This window comes from Passer domesticus, chromosome 5, assembly GCF_036417665.1.
Source record: "Passer domesticus isolate bPasDom1 chromosome 5, bPasDom1.hap1, whole genome shotgun sequence".
Lineage (NCBI taxonomy): Eukaryota > Metazoa > Chordata > Aves > Passeriformes > Passeridae > Passer > Passer domesticus.
Genome location: NC_087478.1, coordinates 14,135,599 through 14,153,957, shown reverse-complemented (window position 1 = coordinate 14,153,957; position 18,359 = coordinate 14,135,599). Strand labels below are relative to the sequence as shown.

The window sequence follows — 18,359 nt, the reverse complement described above, 5'->3', positions numbered from 1 at the left end:
ATATGGTTCTGACTTAAGCAGAGAGCCTGAGGGGCTACACAGCTCCACATGGGAGCTTGTAATCACACTGAGTTATCAATCAATCAATCCAGCTGGAAATGCCAGCAGCACTCACTCCTCGCTTCATATAATGTTCTGTTAAAGACCAAGATTTGTTTGAAAAGCTACATATTACTAAATTGTAAGCGAATATAAAAAAAATTAGAAAAACCACTAGAACACTTACCATCAAACTCTGCTGGTCCTACCCCCACTATAATTATGGACATTGGAAGCTTTGAAGCCTTCAAAAGAAGAAGAAAAAGAGGTTTAATGCATTACATAACCTCTGCCAAAAATAGGAGATGTGAGAACAAAGTGAACAAAAAACATGCAGAAATTATGCTTTCAAGAACAATTTATTTTCCCCCTAAAAAGTTGAGTGGTGCAAACTGTCTGCTTAAGTGCTACACAACACTTTGGATGAAGATAGAAAGGTACATGATTATTTTATTTTTTCATTACCAAGTCTTTGAATCATATAGGATGCTAATTAAAGACAACAAACTATGTTAGCATTTAGTACTAATATGACAACTAAGAGGACAAATTTCTCCCAGAAACTTTTGTAAGCTGACAGTAATTGCAAATATGTATTTAATAACAGTCTGACATTTATTTAAATGTGCTTTGCTGTTTCTTGATCTTACACAGCTGCTTGTAACTATGGGACACTATTTTGTACATTGATCTTATGTCAATTTTTAAAAGGAAATAAATAATTGATTTGAGCAATATATATATTACATTTACCCATTAATGAAATTTAACTCTACTCAATTATCCATGCCACAGACAAGCAAGATATAGAATTGGCCTGCGGTAAGATTTTAAATTTTACTTTATCTTTTTAATTCAAAGATGATATCTGACTTTCTCTGAATAAACTCTGTAAAATCTTTAAAATGACAAAGACACTATCTTAAATATTGGACTCTCCTTCCCTGACAGCAGCATTATAGAAATAATGTGAATCTGCCTTTGATAAAGAAGGTATCAACTAAACCCAAAGAACATTCAGCAAATATCAGGGTTGACAACTTATTGAGATAATTCTGATAATTCTGTTGCTCATTGAGACATTGTGATAAACTGTAAAATGTCTACAGTCATTTTAAACATTAAACAGGAGCCTACACTGGGCAAAAAAATCATAGATGTACACCTTCTGATCTCTTAGTACAGAACCTTCTGTTTTCTAGAATGTTAATTTTTGATTGTTAAGAAAGTATCCTTTAAAGAGATTCCTACTCACACAGACACAGAATTATGTGATACAATGAAATATGAAACAGTAAGTGGCAAGGACAGCATAAAGACAGAGTTAAAACTTTTGCATATAAACCTAAATGTTGGCATTTCCTGAATGACAGCATAACCTTTAAACAGCTTGGTAAAACAGAATGTGTCTGACATATGCTGTAATGAGAAAGATGCCTAAAAGCACAATTAATGTTAAAATTGAAATATACTCTGAGTTTTATACACATCAAGTTGCACTGGACATCATTGCCCTTTTTATTATTATGGATATTATTAAGACTGAAAAAAACTGCTATTGAATAGCATTTAATTAGTTCTGTCATGGTATACTGTCCTCACACTTCAAGAAATATGCAGGAAAATGAAGGTGTCTTCATAAAAAAACAACATAGCAAATATTCCCAAACTAAGCTAACAACATATCTGCTGTGTTTCCAGACAGTCGTAGACTAACAGCCATTATTTGCTGAAATGAACTATTACTGAAAACAGGGTTTTCTGTATGTCTTAGTGGCAAAGGAATTAATCTTACAAGGTATCAGCCAACTGCACTTGCTGGTCTCTTGTGCACAGACTTCAAATGGAAGGGTGAGTCAGCATCAAGAGCTGCTCTTTTTTTCTCCGCTGAGTCTTTTTGTCACCTAGAAGCAGCTCATCTAAAAGAAATTATGTTTCAAACTTCTAGTCTGGGCTAGAGAATGAATTTCCAAGCTTATTACAACACAGATTCTGTGTATGTGCTGCAGGCTGGGACTGAGGGCATCTTGGTCCCCACGGAGAGGCAGAACACTGGGGCAGTATTTTCATGTGCACCCCACAAACTGAAACAAATCTCTACAGGAGGTACTAAAAGTGGGTCTTCAAAACTCTGCCACCTAATTCTACACTATTCACTAGGACATGATGCTAAATTAATGTAGGCTTTTCAAGTCATCACTCTGCTGTTAACTAGATCCACTGTGGTTTGTTAAAAACTACTGGTAGAGATCTTTTCCAACCATGTCTAGGAGTGTTTCTGTGAGTACTTTTATCTGAAATTTCCCACAGGCAAAAACACAATAGAACCTGCTCATAATACAGACTATTACCTATACCCATGGCAGTTTTGAAGAGAAAAATACTGAAAATAATGCAGAAACTAAGAAATAAAGAACTTACAGAGTTTTAGGGGACTGTTTTAAGGGAAATCAGATGATTGGTATGCTTACCATTCAGGATCAGAAAAGTTGGGGGCAGTTTTTAAAAAGTGTGGGGATCAAAACTGTCAGCAATTATGAGAAAGATAAAAAAGAGTTTACTATGCAAAGCTGCATGGTGGGACGTGCACGAGGAAGGAGGAGGCAAGAAATAGATGAGTAAAAGCATACAAACATACAGTGTTAGAGAGAAGAGTATCACCACAAAACACTATCTAATTAGGTCAAGTTCAACTTTTCCTTTCTTTTAATCTTTATGCATAATAAACCTCCCTATTTGGTAAAAATAGGTACTCATGGAACAAATCTAGTGCCTGAACTATTAATCCACTTACTTTATTGCCTAAAATATTAATTCCTACAAATGTTATTTCAACACTTTCAGTAAAACTTACATTCACTATGGATTCTTTTGTCTGAGCCATATCAGATATAACTCCATCTGTAATAATGAGAAGAACAAAATACTGGGAGCCATCTTTTACTGAAGCAGCATATCTATGGGAAGAAAAACCAACATTATAATAGTAAAAAAACCTTTATAAAAGGAATTAATAGGAAAACAAGCTGTATTTGTAAAATTTGACTATCAAGGACTAAAAAACACAGTGAATTTCAAAAGTAAAGACTTTCATAACTAAGCCAGACATTATACTATTAAATAAGAATATTGAAAAAACATAACTAATACAATATTGATAATCTGCATGTGCATCAGTGAAAAATGGGAACTGCACCACTACCAAAAGAAGCATAGACATGCTTTATAGAATCCTGAGATATTAGAAAGCCTATGCTGTTTAATAGGGATTACCTATGGGGTACATAGCTTAATATGAAGGGCATACATGAATACTGAATGGTTGGGTTTATAGCACAAATAAAACTTAACAGGAAACAACAGGTTGCATATTTTTCTCTCTCCCTCTTTTTTTTTTTTCCTTATAAATCCAGGTTATTTTCTGTTGACCATGACTGCAGATTTATAGTTCACATTTATGTGCAGGTTTGTAAAATGCCTGAACGTGCACCTTGCAACCCTAGCTCTGATACTAATTTCTTTGCACCACCCACTCCTTTCCTGCAAGACTTAAACTTCTCCTTGTGGTGTATGCAGGATAAAACACCAGTGACACCCAGTGCCATTCCCACCTCAGTCAAAGGACCCAAGAAGCAACTACTCTTTGAAAATGAGCAGCTTTTGAAGGTTTGCAAAGTTCTGAAAAAGAGGGAGCCCAAAAAGCCTCACTAAATTCCATGGCCTGAACAGAAGAATTTTTTTTTGTGGGAAGCTGTTTGCTGCTTCACAGCCACTACAGTTCTTACTTTTAGGAAGGCTCTTGGAGCTGTGAAGAAGTCAAGAAGTAGAACCTTGGGCAGTGAGTTGTATAGGGAGCAGTAAAACAAAAATAATTAGTTGCCAGAGGAATACTTTTCAATACATGCCTAAATACCTAATATGACTGTCAAATAACTCACTATTTTTTGGTCACTGAATATGAAAGGCCTGGCTCACTGAACAGAGTATGCTCAGTGATGGGCATGATGCTTGCATGTGCTTACAAAATTCTCTGATGATAACAGTGCATTGGCAAGCAAGTACTTCAGATAAATACAATTCTGCAGCCACAACATATATGAGTTTAGAGAAAGCCATGACTTGCAGTATGTCAGCATCTTCCACCCTCTCCCCAGGATCCAGATGGGTAAAGAAGCCATACAAGCAGTGAACCTGTTGGATATCACCTATTTGCATGCTGGCAGTAGGGACTGATAACTAAATACTGAGATTAGCAAGACCTACCATGGAACACATTTTCACTGCCAAGCAGAGACTTCTTTTAACTCACTTTTCCACACTGCTTATAAACTTTGCAATGATGTTTGCATTGACAAGGTATAATGAGAGACTAAAATAAACTACCTGACCACTTAACACTGTCTACATACCTACACTGAAGAAAGGGAACAGAAATTTGGTTATTTCAAATTTTTCACAGATTAAAATGCTCCAAAGCCTTTTGCAAGAAAGATCTTACATGAGGAAGGGAGATGGGAGATGACACTAAGTTGAATCTGGTGTAGTTTAGATAACACTCTAACTGGGGAAAGGATAAAAAAAATCATTATCTGCCTAAAGAGTTTTCAAAGAATATCAAGATCACAACAGGATAATATTATCTGACATTGGTTACAGAGATTTAATCAGAGGCATTATTTTAAGTAGAAGGGATGTGGAAAGAAGAAATTTCTTTGAGGCTGAAAGTAGGTTCAAAGAGTAACTGCAGGGCAGAACCATGTCTATGAGAGTCACCAGAATAATCAAGAAATTGAACCTTGAAGGAAATGGTGTTACTGAGAACTGGACTGATAAATAGATGGCTCTAGGGATGATCATGCAGTAGAAATCCTTGTGAAGACACTTAGCTTTCCCACCATAATGTAGTGGGGAATAATATAATTTGCTACTAGGAGGAGGTCCCAAAGTTTGCAACAAATTGATATTTAGGCAAAAGTTCAGTGGAAGGACTACTAATACTGGTGGAAAGTCTTCTGTTATTCTGCAAATATTGGCAAATATTCCTGAAAAACAACTGGTGAAAAAAATCCTAATTTTATGCCAATGCTTTGACAAAACTGGATCAAAAATTTCAATTTTGGCAATGAACAGCAGGCTTGAGATAAATTGCCAAGTTCTGGGTCAGGCATCTCAGCTGCTATGACAGTTCTGAAGAAAAAGAGTCAGAAAAATTACTGGGTTAGATTTCCAGATAATGTGGCTAATGCAGACACTGAGTGCCACATACATGGAAAACTGCTACTGAAGAGATCATGTCAAAGCAAAGATTAAAGGAGACAGATACTCTCAAATGACAAGCAATGTAATATACATGTACATAATTTTAATGGTATGATCTGAAGACAAAACAACTAACCCTAATGATAAATAGCTGAAATCAGCTCTTTAGCCATGCTAAGTGGCACAGAAAATTCTTTGCCCCACAGAATTCTTTGCCCCACAGAATTTGCAAACTATTTTCTGCTAGTCCGTAGAACTAAGAACAGCAAACCAGATAGTACATAAATATCTCCTGCTATTAAAATTAGCTATTTTGCAAGTTCATAAATAAAACATTACCAGTACAATGATTTACACACCCCTACTTCTTTATTTTGTAACCAGTAGCTCTTTGTGTCTATAAATAAAATAAAATCTGTTCAGCAAATCACCTAAGCCATATCACTTTCCTATATAAATTCATGAAGGTATTATACTGCCAAGGTCTTGAGCTCAAGATTAGAAGTCAAGATCTTGTCTACCAAAATAAGGCAACATTATCCTTCTTAAGAAACTTCTACAAACAGAGGGAGGTTTTTACTTTGAGGAGTTAGATGAGGTGTTGCATAACAGCACCATGGCTCCCCAATGGTGACAGCTTAAAAGTACCACTACCAGCTGGGAATTGTTGGCACAGAGAGACCTGGAAGATATTGCTGACATTTGGGACATTCAGAGATTATAGAAGCTACACATACCTAAAAAAAAACTCAGAGCTTAGAAAAAATTTTGATAGAAGCATGTATTTTCTGTGAAGCAATAATTCTGTGCTCTAAAGGACAAAAAAGGAACATGACATGACAAAAATTGTATTTCCTTATGATTTCTGCTAAGATTTTGACTCGAACTGATCAATTGGTTCACTTGTATTTCCTTTTAATCAGCAATTAAATTCTGCATAATACCAGCACATGGTCTTCAAACCTAGTCAAAGTCACAAGGTAATTATGGGACTGAATAATCAAAACAACTGCCAGTAAATACCTTTCTCTGTTCCTGTCAGCCTTTTACATGCACCAGTTGTTCTGACACAAAGAAGTTTCTGCACAGCACCCATTGTGATGCTTACCTGGCTACATGATTAATTACAGGAGCAAAGTTTGTTGGTCCATAAAGCTGTACAGATTTTAGACTCCTGTAATATGCCTCCATTACACCATCAATTCCATGGCAGTATGGATTTTGAGGGTTTCCATTCTAATGAAAACAAGAGATGATTAATCACTATAAGTAATTATGAAGTAAAAGCTACATAGATTAATGAACACTACTCATTGCAGATATTTAAAAGGCAAAGACCAAAGCATTTTAGGATCTATTCAGAGTTCACTACAAATGCCCAGTGTATGTGCCATGTCTGCTTGTGAGTGTTAACTGCTGAGGTGAGGAGGTTCTACCAGACTCAGCAGTCTCAATCACTAGGACTGGCTCCTAGACATACACACCAGCTTTAGAGTAATTAAACACTCCTTCATACATATGACAGAAACAGGCATTTCCCTGTGTGGATTTAAGGTATGAATTACAGGTCAGATGCAAATCTGGAAGCATGTTTAGGAACAGAGCTCAGGCTCCATGATTTATTCTTTTAAAAATGTGAAAAGAAGAAATAGTAGCCAGACTTGAGTTCATGCACTTAGAAGGTGTAAGGTAAATAGTAAACTTTTTATTGTTTTGGCCCGATCTTTCTGCATTGAAAAAATTATTTTTGACCTGGTATAAAGAAATGAAGAAAGGCATTTACTCTTTGGGAGCCCACAAAATGGCTGGTACTGTAAGTTCTTAGGGTAGGCATTTTACTACCTATCTCCATGATGACTCTTTAATGAGGATACCTATTTATAGATGGCAGTACAGACACAAAAGCAGAATTCCAGACCCATGTCAGGCCAGGGAAATTATCTATGATCTTTCAAATCATCCCATTCTCCTTCAAATGCCAACACCTCATTGGCTTAGTGTGCCAGCACCTCATTCTGAGGTAAAGTATACTTGCCTGAGAATCTAGACAACCAAAGGGGATTTTGAATTTGTCTAAAACATTAAAAGAGAGCTGAAAACACTGCTAAGCATTACATGGGAGACACCTATGTATGTTTATAAAAAGAAGAAGGAAATACACACACATATATTTATATATATATATATGTATGTATGTGGAGCTTTTTCTTCTGTAAAAGTATCACAATGGCTCATAAAGTAACTGAATTAATTTTAGAAATATCCTTAAAACTGAAAGATGTATCAATATATTTGGACTTGCAATACAAAGTCCAAAGTCTGCAATTTAAATGAGTATTTGCAATTGCACCTGTTTTAAGTTACATCTATGTGGAAAACATTTTCCTGAGGTAAGATATGTAGCACTCTTCTCTTTTTCACGCTTCTGTGCAACAGGCTGAGAGAAGAAATACACATCCAGTGCCACCAATCTGCTGCCATGTCTTTGATGCTAACTGATTAGAACTCCCCTGATACACCTACATTTGCTGCAATTCTGACAAATTTATCCTCCCCTGACAAGAACAAAAACCTCAAAACAAGCAAGTAGATAAACCACCAACACCAATCACAAGCATCACCTTTCTGGCAAATCCTGGTAGATTTTAGGTTTGTAATTTAACTGACCCATGGAGCAACCTCACATTTGTCCTTATCAACTCATCTTTTAGTCCACTTAGATATCCCTATGTCTCTGAATTAGCAGCCTGCAAAGATAGAGATCCCAGAAAATGAGACAGAATAGTAATAATAATAATAATGAAATATCATCTTGGAACATGATTCATTTGCTTCTTTAGAGATATTAGCTTCAGTCTGAAGTTTTCTCAAGCTGCTAAAGCTGAGGTTAAAGATTACCACTTTTCTTTATTACAAATTTTGGCCTAGGGACTTCTTGACTCCAGATTTCTCTCCATAACTTGCAGTGAAGTAACTTCACTATGATGAAAAGTTTTGAAACAACTATTTAGAGTAAGCACAGAAGACTTAGCACATTCTTTGTTCTTTACTGGTCCAGTAACTGCTTAAGACTACAACCTTAACTCCCAGAATTCTGTTGTAGCAAATAAATTTTTAAAGTAGATATTTATTTACTTACCAGTGCAAATTCATGTGATACTCTTCCATCTGGAGGAAGTCTAGCTCCAAAACCTAGAGCTGGGAACATTTTATCACTATCATAGTCCTGAATTATTTCACCAACAGCTCTCAGTGCCATGCCATAGGCATTCAGCTGATAGGGATTCATGTAGTGCAGTGAAGTTGGCTGTAAAGGGTTACCTGTTGAAGCAAGGATCAGATTTACTTTAAAAATGAATCACTTCATCACTTGAATTTTCTCTCTTAAAAATAAGAAGTCATATCAGATAAAAATGCAGTGTTCTGAATACATTTTAAACGCAGAAGATTTTTAGTAATTCTAAATACATTTTAGCAGAAGTGGCTGTATTTCAGCATTGAAAGGGCAGCAACAAACTTGTAGATTTGTGCAATTTATACACTTTTAAGAAAAAATTTACAAAAGTATTATGACATTCTGAAAGCAGCTTCGGAGGAGGATCACAACTTATCTCTGCTTAACCCCACTTCAGCCTCACTCTCCCTGGAACTATTTGGTCCTTCTCAATGGGTTCTTCTAAGTTTTCCCCCAGCAGTTCCAAAAAACCAAACAATACAAATAATAATAAAAAATTACACAGATATTTGCAAATGGCTTCTGGTTATTAAATTTTATATGTAGCTTTTCCAACTTTTATCTGTTCTGTTTGTCCTGCTTTCCTAGACAGGAATTGGCCTCTCATCTGTTGCTTGACAAAATGGAATCCCAAGCCCAGATGGTGCCAGCTGAATACTGTTACAAACACACACATATGTGCACTTAAAACTGAGCACGGCACAAACATGCACAACATGTTTATTTTTATTCTTACCATTGGAGGCTGTGAAATCAATAGCAACTGTGAAATTGATTTGGGTTCTGCAGAAAAAGCAAACACAAATCTTATTAATAGTAGTACTGCTATGGAGAAAAATAAACAAGAGATGGTAACATCATTTGTGGACAAACTGTAGGACACTGACTTTCTAATAGAGGAAATAAACACTGAAAATACTCTTATATAAGGTTCAAGCCAAGGGCTACACAACAGTAACTTATTAACACACTGCAAACAGTTACTTGACTCCATCATTCTTTTTTTCACTGTTTATTAAGAATTTAACTTCCATAAATATTGTTAATTCCTTTTAACAGTCATACTGTTTTTCCCTTGGATGCATTTTAACCCTGATCATGCAAGATGTCCTTTCCCAGCTGAGGTGGAATACCAAAACAGAGCAATGTACCTTATGGATTCAGTGCTGCATAGATCACTACTACTTTGCTATAATTTAGTTGGTATAGAAATACATGATCTACTTGAAAGTGACAGGTGATTTTGCCCTATTTTCCTATATACCACAAGAAATGAAGGAAGTTATCTTTAAAGAAACAGTAATCCTCACAGCTACAGAGAGAGCAAAGTAAAACCTGTCATCTTTTAGTATGAGTTCCATCAGTACTGACATACATAAGGGAACAAATTAAGCCTGAATGCAGTTTTTACTAGGTTTGATTACGGTTTTTTAAGCAGTACATTGGAAGGAATCACGGATTCCCTGCGGCTTCAGAATGACAACCAGCTGGTCTGTCAGCAGGGGGGAGCAGTTGAAGGTTTGAGGACCACTCACTGCACAGAACTGCACAACAGAGCTGTCACAGTTACTAAGAGGCTGCATCCTCTCCATGGCATCTAAACCCCCAGTGTCACTTATAATTTCCCCTTTGCAGATGCTTGTTGAGCCAAATGCTGTAACAACATACAGAAGATTTTTCCGATAAAGTCTCTTCAAGATCTTCCTCTTACATAGTTTTATTACTCCTTGATAGTCTCCAAGGATACAAGAAACACATGGCAAAGCTTCCAAAATACTTAGCTATTGCAGCCCTTGCTTTGCAACTTTTTCATGTCAGGCCTCCTGTGAACAGCCTCCCATTACAGTGGACAGGGTACTGCCTGGATTAAAACAGCTGTCATGAAAGGAGACCTCAATTTCCCTTTTCACCATCAATGATTCAATACAGTTCACTTAAAAATATGTGACCAAATCCTTTTGAATCCAAAAAATGTATGGGTGTTCATTTCTGAAGACGTGGATGAAGGTAAGACTTTTAACATGATGGAGGAAAACTTTTCCTCTTATCTTCCACTAATATGGGACGGAAGAGACGACAAGATATTTCAGTTGTAAAAGGATTCAGTTCCTGAATTTTACTGATTTACAAATAACTAGTTCACTATCTTTTCCAGTAAGTGAAACCAGCTAGAAACATTTGCACAAAATTATCTTTTCTGTCCACTAAGTCTTGGAGCTTTGTGGCTTCTGGTCTTTCTTCCATACAAAAAAAAGAGCAGACACTAAATTAGGGTTGACAGTCATTCCTGCAAATTCAATTGCTTTCCAAGATTGTATCCCTGACATTGCTGAACTTATTCACATATTTGGAGGGGTTCTGATAGGAATATGTTATTAACTGGGGGCTGTCTTAAGCACCAGGAGAAATGTGATTTTGAAATACGCATTATTTTTAGCACAACATACTTACTTTAAATGTGGCAAGGTTGGTGTGGCAAAATATGTGATTAACTAGCAAGATGTAATGAAAAGTCAGCTATTAAGGAGGTGCTATTTGATGTAATATTTAGATGCAAAAGAGACATCCTCCTCTTTTCTGCCATACTGCTATAAAATCCAGTCTTATGGAGTAAAACAAAATCTGAGATTATGGACAAACCTGTATTTCATTCTCCAAAGTTCTTTAAGAAAACAACAGTCATATTGATGATATAGGTAATGGAATATCCCAATTAAACAGATGCAGACTCAAAACATAAACAAATACTGTAATTATAATTTGTTAAAGCTGTCAAGATTTCCATGACATCTCCATTAATTCTTAACACCTCAAATGAATTACAATGAAAGTTTTGAACATGAAGTATTTTATTAGCACCCATTTATGAAAGAGCAAATATGCAACTGTTCCTATTGCAGAATCAGTGCTTTCTATCTTGTGCCTATCTAAATGGAAGAAAAACAGGGAACTTAAAAAAAAAACCAAAATCAGTTTTGGAGGACATGATGGGAAAACAGACTGATTAATGACAAAATCTTCTCTTCCCCCTTCCTTCAAATATTTGTCGAGTGGACTTTAACTGATATGTAGTCATATTAAATGAGACAAACAAAGGAAGGGAGAAGCCTAGAAAATAACTGAGTCTGAGCCTCCTGACATGAGGCTCATGTCATGTTTACATAACTGCATATGTTGCAGAAAGAAAGGTAAGATTTTACACAAGTACTTCTACAGTTTTCACTGGCATGCACATAGAAATAATTGTATGAATCACTAAAAATATTCTATACAAAATAATTAAGTAATACTGCTCATACTTTTAAATGCAGAGCATTCTACTGAATGATATTACTTTTTTGTAAAAAGAGCAGAAAGAAATTTAAGCGGAATTTATTAATATCACAAGTCTTCTCTGACTTGCAGTTAATGAGATATAATTGTATTGTAACATCTCAGTGAGGAATGTGATAGACCACCCTGGAAAGAGAACATAAGCAGCCCCTATAGATTTTTCTTTCCAAATTTAGGCATAAACCTCAACTCCTCAGTTCCTTACACCTGCTCCTTCTGCAGAGATGAATTTTGAATGACTGGGGAATAGGATGGTCATGGCATATTTGTACTGCACACTTCAAAGGAAACAGCTGTACTAGAGGCAAGACTGTTTCTTCATGCATTTGTGCATACACAGACTTCAATCAATAGAAATTTCTGGTAAATATGGATGGATGGCCATTTTCAACTTCTGTCCAAGTCCCCAACAGGAATGTAGGGCTGCCACTGTTGGGACCAAGGCATAGCCCTATATGGTACTGTCAAAACACAGCACAGATTTATTTCTACTGAACTCAGGTTGAAGACTTTAAAAAAAAAACCAACAAAATCAAACTTGTTTCTTCACAGGTAATCAATGCTCTTAAAAAACATGTGGAATGTATTACAGACTTTATGCCCCAAAAATCCAAAAATAAGTGCCTAGGAATGGGTAACAAATTTTAGAGAAGCATAGTGTTCTGGCAGGGATGTTAAGAGCCAGGAATTTTTCAGATTTGATCCCCTTTCCAGGCATGTTCTAGGGTAAGATATTTGACACTTCTGTCTCTACTTCTCTTTAGAAAAAGTTATGATAAATGAGAAATTGAACATGTTAAAAATTTTAATTAGTACTGAAAAAATGCCTTTAAAGGGGAAAAGATCTAAATAAATGCCAATATTAAATACACCAAATCTCAGTATAATTGGAAGAAATAGGCAGCATTTTAATAATTTAATAATATATAGACAATTCCCTTTTATTTAAACTTTCTCTGGCTGATCAGAAGTCACTCCTCAGTATTGTAGTATCAACTCCAATTCCAACAGTATGAGCAAAGTTCCATAACTTAACTTAGTAACTATCTGCATGCTTTATGTAGGAAAGTACAGCCCCTAAAATGAGGAAATTACAGCTCCTTACAGATGCTACTGAGAGCCATACACAAATTGTGAAAACAAGAAAGGTTTGTTGCTAATCACATACCCGCCTTTAATATAGTCAAGGAATGAAACTTCTGTTTCAATTAGGAAGGAAAGCAATGTTACCTGAAAGCAAATAAAAGAGAGTCAGACATGAATTGTGTGTTTCCCAGCTGAACAAGTAGAGACATAAGCACAATGTTTTTCGAGCTCTGTCCTTAGGATGTAATTTCCTACAGTATTAAGGGAAAAAAGAAGATTAAAAAAGATATTAAATAATTTCAGTAGGCAGCTCTTGAAAGGGAAGAGACAGATTGAGAAGTCTATAATTGCCTTCTTTTTTTATTTAAGAAGGTAAGGGGCAGAAGATGGTGTTCCAGAGCAGGTTACCACATACATGTTTTCTGATTTCTGTGTACTACACCTACAGGTGAATATTAAAGGGTATATGATAATGCATCTATTCCATGAGCACTTCAACATTGTTTAAAGAATTACTTATGTAATTACTTATCTCACATTAAAGGTTGTATTGAGTATTGATGCAAGCCTAGAATGCAAAAATCTAGTAAAGTATACACATATAGGAAATCTATAAAAAATTTAAAGTAGTATGTGTATATATATGTATGTATGTATACACATATATCTGTATATATATAAAAATGCAATGGAAAGAAATTTCAGCAGTCCAAGATTTCATCATTCAGAAATGACAGTGATCCAAAACACAGAGCAATCTAAAGGCATTACTGGCCTTTTCAGCAATCAAGTCACTGAGGTATAAGCTCAAGTGGAAAAGATCCAGCATGTAAGATCTTCATATATTGGGCAATATTTATGAAGCAAAGAATTAAAATTTTAATTTTATTTACACTAATTCTCTCATTATAAGTGCAGCAGGCAGGCAGTGAAAACTGCTTAAGTAACTACTCAGAGCAAATCCAGGAATAAAAATACAAGGAATAAAAAGAGAGTGGAAATCTATCACAAAATTTTGTGCCCATTGGCAGCAAAATAGAAAAATTGAAAGTACTCCTATGTTGTAAAGTTAGACTCAGAATGAGATTACATGTAGTAATTCTGTCTTCTATCCCACTTCCTTTGTCACAGTTCTGTGTGATTGAGTGATCAGCTAAGCTTAAAATCACCAAATTACCCTTCCAGCTGAGAACAGAAGACCATAATAATGTTCTACCAGGCTAAAAGTAGCATACCCTTGCAAAAAATACCAAAATTTCTATGCATTTTCCCACTGGAACAGTAATATTAATGGTTGATCTGCTCTTACAGCTGGTTCTCTTGTTCCTAATTAATTTAAGCAAATATTTTCACTGCATTTGATTTTAAAAGTCAAAAAATGGAAAGAACAAACTCCCAAAGGGGCTGAAGTATTTACTTACATATAGACCACCAATGCTTCAAGTTTTATGCAGTGAATTTTTTATTTCACTATTAGGATTTATTTAAAGCTAACCATGCATTGTGAAAGACTTCTGCCTAGTATGCAATTTGATTGCCTGAATTCAAAATGACCCCTTAAGTAACAGTTGAGACATGCACTGTATGTACACAGTCCTTAAAGGCAGTAGTGAGATAGCAGCCAATTATTCATATCCACTGTAAGTTCTCCAGAACTCTACCTCTTATTAATGAAAATTATGGTCTTGGTGCCAGGCTTGAAAATTTAAAAATTTGTGGGATAAAGAATATCTTGGGTAAATGATGAGGACAGGAAAAACAAAACTGCAGGCAAACACAGAAAATGACCATGTGGAGAAGCAGAAGGGAAGCCTGAAGGACTACTAGAAGTAGGGCAAATGGGGACAGAGATGCCTTGCTACCAAAAAAAAAAAAATTACAAAACTAACAGAAGAGGAGGAAAAAGAAAATAAAAGGTAAAGAAGGAAAAAGGAAAGAAAATTGCTAACAACCATTTATTGGAAATTTTGATGTAATTGGAAGTAAAGAACAAGACACAATTGATTTTGCCTGTTCAAACATGAGTAAAATATGTTTTTTCAAATGCAGACAGGTACTTGTGAAGATGTTAAAGTATTTTAAACCAAAATTAACACGAAAATTGCATGTGAAAATACATTTTTTTGCCCTTCTGTACCCTATGCCAGATTTCATGCCTAAAATTTAGCACTGGTTGAAAACAAACACTCATTCACTAATTTAATGCAACAGAACTTGATTTTAACATGAGAGATTTTACTAAAAGGAATATGTTAGCAAATAACAGATTACCTAATTAATTAGATATTGTATGGTAAATTTTAGCAGACAAGCTGCTTCTGCCAATTTTTCATAATTTAAAGCAAAGGTAGAAAAATAAGTGTTTATTTTCTCACTGATAAACAGACTTAAGAATGTGAGAATGTCAAAACATTCCTTCAAGGCTACTTTTCAGCATCAAAGTAGCCCTACTGAGCCCTACTCAAGAGTGGAACTTTTCATGTGGAAAAAACCCACATGGTAGATTGCATTGCTGGCAAATGGTTCATAAACATGAGAACAGAACACGGAATGCAAACCAAAAAAGAGAAATTCTCATCCCAAACAATACTAACAGATCTTTCAAAATAAATTTACAAACACCTGTTGGCAATAAAAATTGTTGACTCTTGTTGATTTTGCCATGAGAAGCAATACTAGCTTTCAACAATGCTAGAAAATTTATTTGTAAAAATGCAGGTATGTTTCAGATAAAAATTAAAAAGTGTTCAGTCTGATAGTTTCAATTATTTGACTGAAATTTTGGTAGCGCTTATTTTGAAAACCATTGGCGACTTGACAGCACATTTGGACAAACTTCATACCAAACCCTCCAAAATCTGAAAATCAATGCTGTGTAAAAGTAAATAGTTTTGTAATTGTGGTCTTGACAGAAAGTTCTATTCTAATTCTGTTAAATTACAAGTCAACTACACTCTGTTTGAAGCAAGAAGAAAAACACCCAGTAACATAAAATACATTTACTTACTGTTCCAGAATTAACATACTTTTTCTTTTTTCCTTTTTTCTTTGGATTTATTACCTAGAAACACAGATACAAACATTAAAGCAGTATGCTCCAATATAAAGATAAGTGTAAGATATTTTCAATGCAGAAAGTACTTTATTTTCAGTGCATGTTGAAAACCAGTGCATTTATCTTCATGGGACTTGCCAGGGGAGCCAGTGCTGGTACTCATGTTTGACAAATAAGGGATGGGGGCAACAGAGGTGAGAACGTTCATTATATCTGAAAGCTCAGTGAAACACTCTTTGAATTTTCCCAAAATTCTGCATTTTTCTGCATTCCTGATCACAGTGTTTCAGTGTATGGTGTCACTACTTCGTTATCTCACAATGCATCTCTTCACAATCCAGTTAATCTTTTTCCATCTGCTCCTCACAGCACCTGAGAAACACCAGAGTTGTTCCACTCCCAGTTTCTGTACTTGGTGCAATGACAGGATCTGGCTGACAGAAAGATCAAGTTTCATGAAATAGGTAATTTCATGAAAATATTGAAGATCCCCACATGACTGGCACACAGGAGTTTGGGGGGCCTCAGTGCACTCCCCTTATCCAAGAATCTTCACAGAGCTGGACTACAAAGCATTCAACAGTTTTCTTGAATGTCTGGAACCCATGGCTATAAAATTTCTCACTGTAGCCACTGATAAAATTCTTTTCCCTTCAGAAAGGCAAGTCTCAGTTAATTTACATGCACATGAAAAGGTACTCCTGCTTTTCCAGAAATGCACATCGAATTGGAAGCAAAACATTATTTTGTTAATTAGGTCATTCAATTATCTCCTAGATATCTAGGAAATTCAATGCCTTATGGCTTACTGCCAAGTTTTACTGTAAACTACTCACAGATGTTCTGCAAATGATAAGGAATGAAAACATTCCCAATTGAAAACTTAGTCACTTATCTGGTATAAAATATTTAAAGAATTTTGCCTGAAAATGGGAAAAGTAGTAATACTTGTCTTCCAAAGATTTTCTCTCCCAACCAAAATGAAATTACATTTAAATGAAATTACAAATGAAATTACATTTAATTACATCCTATTCCTTGCACAGCACAGAACAGCTGTGAAATGTAAGGCAGGAAGAGACAACTATGATTTGAAGTCTTCCCAAACATGCTAAACAAGTGAGTCCCTCTTTTCCTCCAGTATGCCACACTGATGTTATACAGTAAATATTCTGCCTAGCTTTTGCTCCTTTACACACATATTTAACACTTAAAAAACTCTCAAGTAACTCCTGCCCCTCCATTTAACAGTGTCTGATGAGCAATAAATTAAGCCTGTGTAATGGTAACAATTAAACAATGCAGCAATTTTTGTTGAACCAAAATCTTAGCCAGAAAGCGACTCCTGCTGACATTTGCCCAGAAGAGGAAGATGAAGGTAACAGGCTGCCTGCCTGCCCTGTGGCAGCTCATTCACTGCTCTCCACAACTCAGTGGTCAGGCCTGAATTAGCAGCATATTGCTTGCCAGCAGTCATTAAATGCCAAAGAGAAGATTCATTTGAACTTTCTGCTTCGGGTAACTTGACAATTGGCTTCTTAGGAATTGCAAAAAACTGCACTAGAGTTTGGAGTGAAATATCACGGGAAACAAGGCATATACTTGGAAGCAACATGAATTAAATGACAGCTTGTTTCTCTCCTGTAATTCACAGTACTATAATAATAATATTTATGTGGGGTTCTTTTTCGAATTTCAGATAACTTTAGCAATTAAACAACATTTTTTAGCCTCTGAAAATTTTGCATCCTAGCAGGAACCTAGAAAGTTTCATGACTTATAATGAACCTATTAAAAAAAGCTCAATTGCAAAAAGGTGCAACTAGCAAGGTTCCTGATCTTTAAATATGGGACACTCACTCAAACTTCTCTACCTGCCTTGGGTTAGTTTGTAAAAGCAAAATGTTTAAAGAAGACTTTTCCCAGTATCTTGTGTTCTGATACTGTACAGACTAACCAAGTAGAAGCAGTACCCAAGTATGGAGGATTGCAGTGTGCAGAGGCAAACAGGAGCTGCTCAGGAAATGTGCACTGTCTCTGGGAGTATGATACTGACATTATACTTAAGAAACTGAAAAATTACTTAGGATGTTATGACAGAATACTCCTGGTAGGGTAGGATTTGTGTCAGTGATACAACAGGAGAGGACATTTTCACTGCACACAGTAATCTGTGTTATGACACTATTCACAGGAAACTACTGTAACTTACTGCAACTCTGGGGTTGATCTTGGATTTAAATAAGAAAAAAGCCATGGCTTTCAGTTATCTTTGTCCTGCTCTGCATAGCAGCACCTTTGCTCATCTTCAAAATAAAAGTGCAGCACATAATTGGAGCACCCTCCTTCCCT

The 18,359-nt window shown here is 35.7% G+C and overlaps 1 protein-coding gene across 5 annotated transcripts in view; it reads right to left on the bottom strand.

Moving 5' to 3' along the window:
• The window catches only part of CPNE8 (copine 8), a 70,042-nt gene that overhangs the window by 7,826 nt on the left and 43,857 nt on the right, over window positions 1–18,359 (bottom strand). For 2 of the 5 annotated variants that reach the window (XM_064422090.1, XM_064422088.1), the window contains 7 exons: window positions 15,960–16,013; window positions 13,035–13,096; window positions 9,270–9,316; window positions 8,438–8,619; window positions 6,407–6,534; window positions 2,894–2,996; window positions 227–284 (listed from right to left, as the gene is read on the bottom strand). In XM_064422090.1, coding sequence (XP_064278160.1) covers window positions 227–284; window positions 2,894–2,996; window positions 6,407–6,534; window positions 8,438–8,619; window positions 9,270–9,316; window positions 13,035–13,096; window positions 15,960–16,013 — 634 coding nt within the window. Of the gene's footprint in view, window positions 1–226; window positions 285–2,893; window positions 2,997–6,406; window positions 6,535–8,437; window positions 8,620–9,269; window positions 9,317–13,034; window positions 13,204–15,959; window positions 16,014–16,114; window positions 16,442–18,359 lie in introns of those variants that run through there. The other 3 variants (XR_010363460.1, XM_064422092.1, XM_064422091.1) reach the window with 3 other exon arrangements.